The 5,000-nt window shown below is 50.1% G+C and overlaps 1 protein-coding gene across 1 annotated transcript in view; it reads right to left on the reverse strand.

Moving 5' to 3' along the window:
- LOC307241186 (ERC protein 2-like) overlaps positions 1-5,000 on the reverse strand; it is a gene marked incomplete at its 5' end in the record, with an annotated part of 125,583 nt that overhangs the window by 1,881 nt on the left and 118,702 nt on the right. The window contains one exon of the mRNA XM_080015222.1: positions 3,722-3,895. Within this exon, the coding sequence (XP_079871348.1) occupies positions 3,722-3,895 (174 nt within the window). The remainder of the gene's footprint in view (positions 1-3,721; positions 3,896-5,000) is intronic.

Genomic DNA, 5,000 nt, shown 5'->3' on the forward strand with positions numbered 1-5,000 from the left:
ACACACACATGCACGAACATATACAATGCACACACAGACACACATACACACACACACATTCACACACAAAAATCAGGCCAAATACCATGTGCTACTTCTCATAAACCGAAGCAGGCAGCATGTTAAGGCTCAGGGAGAAAAAAAAAAAAAAAAAAAAAAAAAAGAACAACAACCCCAAAAGAAAAGACCTTGTAATTCTGAGTCTGATAAACACTTTATGGCTGTTTTCTATTTCCTTTCAAAGGGGCCGGTGCCAAGCGTCTGGCAGCGCTATTGGTGTGTCTAAATGAGAACAACATGGACACAAACGCACCCGTCAAAGCGAACAGGGCCCCGTACCGAGACGCGCTCCTGGGGTGCATCTCAACAGACTAAAACCACTTCCTTCCCTTGTCTCCTCGCATTAGGGCTCACCTGTCCGCCCGCACGGCCCGTCAGATATTAGGGAGAGGACGGGCGGTGTAGTTAAAGGATTAGGATGGACCCGCCGACTATAGCAATGAACTCTGAATGACGTGCGGTTTGGCTGCAGGCAGCAGCCGCCAGCTTTTTGCGTCGGCCCGTGCGCGCCTGCGTCCCTTGCCTTCCCCCCCCAAATATCGCCGCTAACATGCGTCTGCGTGCGCGTCATTGTCTGGAGGCGGCGGGAGCGCGTGCGCCTGTCCTTTTTTTTTTTTTGTGTGTTTATGTGCGTTGCGCCGCGGACGGATGCGTGCGCGCGTGCGTGTGCACGTGCGTGCGGTCGCCGCTGTGTTATTCATGGCGCTGGTTGCATCTCTGGCCCTGACAGACTTGGAAAAGCGCTGTGGTCTCCCGAGCGAGTGTGCCGACCCTCTTCATCATCATCATCATTATCATCATCAATCATCTCCTCAGTGGCGTCCGTGGGCCCAGAGCTGCACCGAGCCACTGGCCACATGGAGGAGGAGGAGGAGGAGGAGGGAGGGAGGGAGGGAGAGGGGGAGGAAAAAGAGGAAAAAAAAAAATTACTAATGAAGGAGATCGGAGGGAGGCCGAGAAGGAAAGGAGACGAGGATGGAGGAAGGGAGGAAAAAATAAAAAAACCCAAAAAAACCCACACACATAATGAGCAGCAAACGTGAGGTAGGAGAAGAGGTGAAGGAGAGTGGAGGAGCAGAAGGGAGGAGAGCGAGGAGAAGCCAGAGTGCCAGGGCAGGGAGACAAAGGGCGGGATGGGTTGAGTGGGGAAGGATGGATGATGAAGGATTGCGATGGCAGGGGGAGAAGATGCTGGCTGGAGGGAGAGAGAGAGAGAGAGAGAGAGAGAGAGAGAGAGAGAGAGAGAGCGAGAGAGAGAGAGATGTGGTGAAGAACAACAAATAGAGTAATTAATCACAATCAGATAAAGGAGGCAGATTAAAGGAGATGTGAAGTCCCTGTGTTTGGAGGGAAAACAGTCTCACCACCTGATCCCCGGCCACACACGCGCACGCACGCACACACACACACACACACACACACGCACACACACACACGCACACACGCACACACACACACACACACACACACACACACACACACACACACACACACACACACACAGAGGCCCTGCCCTGACCCCTGCTGAACTTCCACATCAGGTCAAAGATCAGATATGAGGAAAAGCCATGAAGTGATTGGCTGACCTCTGTCAACGGTTCTTACGTGTTTGTTGTTTCGGAAAAGAGCGCGCTTGACACGGCAGAGAGAGGGAGAGGGAGAGAGAGAGAGAGAGAGAGAGAGAGAGACAGATGGAGAGAGAGTATGAGAGAAAGAGGGAGAGAGAGAGGGAGAGTGGGAGTTTGTGGCGGCCCGTATAGTAATCAGTTTGGTCGAGACCTGTGGATGAAAGGGGATTATTGGGTGCAGAACATACACCATTGACTTTGACGTTTGAAAATGTTCCCAAGCAAAATGGAATTTACATTTGGCAAAGCCGCGTGGAGACACATTCACTCTCTATTCTTTGCTAAAACTCCAATCACAGCATTTGCATTTGATCAGACCCTTAATGGATTCTGAGTAAAGTTAGTGTAGTATAGGGCTTTTTTTTCTCCCAAGGTTTTCCCAGGTTTAGTTTTATTATTTTTTTACCCCCAGGCATTTCATACAGTGCCCTGCCAGGGTTCAAAATAAAGACCCTGTTTTAATGGCTGTAATAATCCAGCCAATTGGCCCAGATTCATTAGTTATGTTATTCTCTACGCATTTAACAAGATTTCCCAGTGTCCCGAATCATACTTTCGTTGCTGGGCCTTTTCTCAGTCCAATTTGAAGGAGTCTGATACTTATCTTGCGCAGAGCTCCTGTTTCATATGTCAGGTCTATAAAAACTTCTCCAGTAAAACAATACGAGGCAGGGATATTGAAGGAGAGATATTTATGTGTTACACTGAAAGAGTCCCCTTGCAATTTAAAGTACAGCGGCTTGTCAGGACAGTTCAGCTCTCTGTCTGATAATCGTGTTACATCTCATGCACACTGTATTGACAATTTTAAAGCCAATACTCGGGGGGGGTTATGCAGATTGATGAAATCACTGATTTCATTTGATTCACTATCTAGTACAGTATGTAGCTTCCAATGTGGCTAAGTGCTACTACATGGATATAATAATAATAATAATAATAATAATAATAATAATAATAATAATACAAAAATGCAGAAGTATATGCAAAATATCCCTTTGATTCATCCTACTATGATTAATAATCAATTAATAATTAATAATGCAAATCATCGAGACGGTGATAACGTCAAGGCCTGTGCCTCAGAACACTCGCAACTCTGGACAACACCCCATAATGTAACGACTGGAGCAAAGGATCCTTCCACGGATCTCCCCCACAGCAAAGCATCTCACACGTGCATGTGTGGCCCGGGGGCTTGCGTGCGTGCGTGTTTTCAATGTTTCTACATTTAAGCTCCTACTTGGGCGGCCGATGCAGAGCAGTTAAGAACAGGAAACGGCGAGTATCAGATAGAACAGAGGGAGGTGGAAATCCCCCCCCCCCCCCCCCCCGTCTTGTCCCATTTATCTCCAAAGTGAGGAATTCCCCGCAATCAAATCCTTTTGTGAGAACAATGGACCAGCGATGAGTTTATACTGTTTTCAAAGTGCTGCGGCGACAGGTTGCACAACGTGCGGATCACCTGCCGTCGTCTCCGAGCTCGGCTTTCTCCCGCTGGATGTTCCATCGGACCGAACGGTATCGGGGAAAAAAAGGAATCGCCGCGCATCAAACAAAACCTAAACCGACAAGAATGCCCCAAATATACTGCGGACAAACATGCAGATGTACGTACGGCTGGGCGATATCGACGATATCAATTATCACAATCCTTTTTGACCGACAATTTTGCTTATGCTATTCCGACAAATTACTCCTTCAATTACTACTACTACAAAAACACTCATTCGGCAGTTCTCCCCCTGGGGCCCCTTATCTAAATGATATGAATAACCCAAGGCTTGGCGAGAGAGGGACCGTGTGGAACGAGAGAGGGGTAAAGGAGGGGGGGGGGGGGGGAGTAGGGAGGAAATTTCGATTCTGCTTTGGGAGCGACCGCAGTGGACTGGCACGGCGGACGACAGACGTGCGATTGCATCGGCCCGAGCAGACAGTAACGAGCACTTTTCAAAAGCCAATCGCGCCGGCTTCCGCGAGGCAAGGCAGAAAAAACCAGCACGGCCCCGGCGCGCGAGCGATCGGGCACTGACCTGGTCCATGGCCGGTCGGTGGTTGGCGTGGTGCGGCGGCCCTCGCGGCGGACTGCGATGGTGCGCGTGCGGCGGGTGCGGGTGGTGAGGGAGGTGAGGATGGTGAGGGTGATGATGGGGATGGAGGTGGTCTTCCTCGTAGACGTCCGCAATCAGCTTCATCCGGCTCTGGGTCTGGGGGAAAAGCAACGGGGGAGGGGGTGATAAAGAAGAAGATTCAACAGGCGACGGTAACGCGCTCGGAGGGAGGCCGCTCGTTATCCCTGCTTGTTTACACGTCTCCCAAAAAAATGTATACACCCGCGCTCCAAAACGCAGCGGGGTTTTCACCGTCGGATTCCGCCGCTCGGAATGACCCCGTGTCACACCGTGCATTTGATAATAAAACTTCTTGACTTTGGCTCACGAAGATTAAAAAATGATTAAGCAGAGGGATTCCGGGATGGGGGGGGAAGCATGTCGAAATCCGCCAAAGATTTTAAAAAAACGGTGGCAGTAACGACTACAGGCAGGCCATAAATTGAGGGAGTCGGAGCGGCTAATGGAATATCATAAGTCTGTCAGACGTCGTCCATATTCCAGATTAACATTTAATTGAATCAGACCCGCTCACTCCCACAGAGAATAGTTAGCTAAGTGTTGGTTTTTGCGTGGCATTTGGGGGGAGGGGGGCGGCCCTGGTCTTTTCAGACGTCATGGGTTGAAACCGCACCCAAATATGTTTTTGCGAAGCTGTACACATTCTTGTTGGGGGGGGGGGCTACACAAAAATGTTTTGAAAGGCAGCGATCGAACCTGCCAAAATGGCTGCTTTTGGAGAGCGATAACAGCGGAGTCCGCCCCGACATTTCCAATCAGCCATTCTCCAGCGAAGCCAGCTGTCCGCGGGGCAGACGGAGACGGAGTGGGTGCAGACACAAAGACAAGCTCGGCTTCACCCCCCCCGAGCTGCGGATGAGTCCCCGGGGCCGACAAGACTATTATCAGAGAGAGTCAGTCGAGCTGGGTGGGGTACAGATTGAGGATGAAATTTCGAAGGGAAGACATCAACACAGATCCCTCATCCAAAATGTTGCGGCGTCCCTCGTTTGAACGAGAGACAGACACGGTGACAGGGCGAGACGGGAAAAAAAAAACAACAAAAAAAAACCAAAAAAAAAAACCCTGAGTCAGACATGAGGACACGGGGAGGAGGCGGAACCTGTTCCAATATACTGCTTCCTATTAAGGCCTTGAGCGGCCTGGAGACGTCTGCGCTCAGATGAGCCCTCGAGATAAG

Source organism: Zeus faber (genome assembly GCF_960531495.2).
Source record: "Zeus faber genome assembly, chromosome: 15".
NCBI classification, from domain to species: domain Eukaryota; kingdom Metazoa; phylum Chordata; class Actinopteri; order Zeiformes; family Zeidae; genus Zeus; species Zeus faber.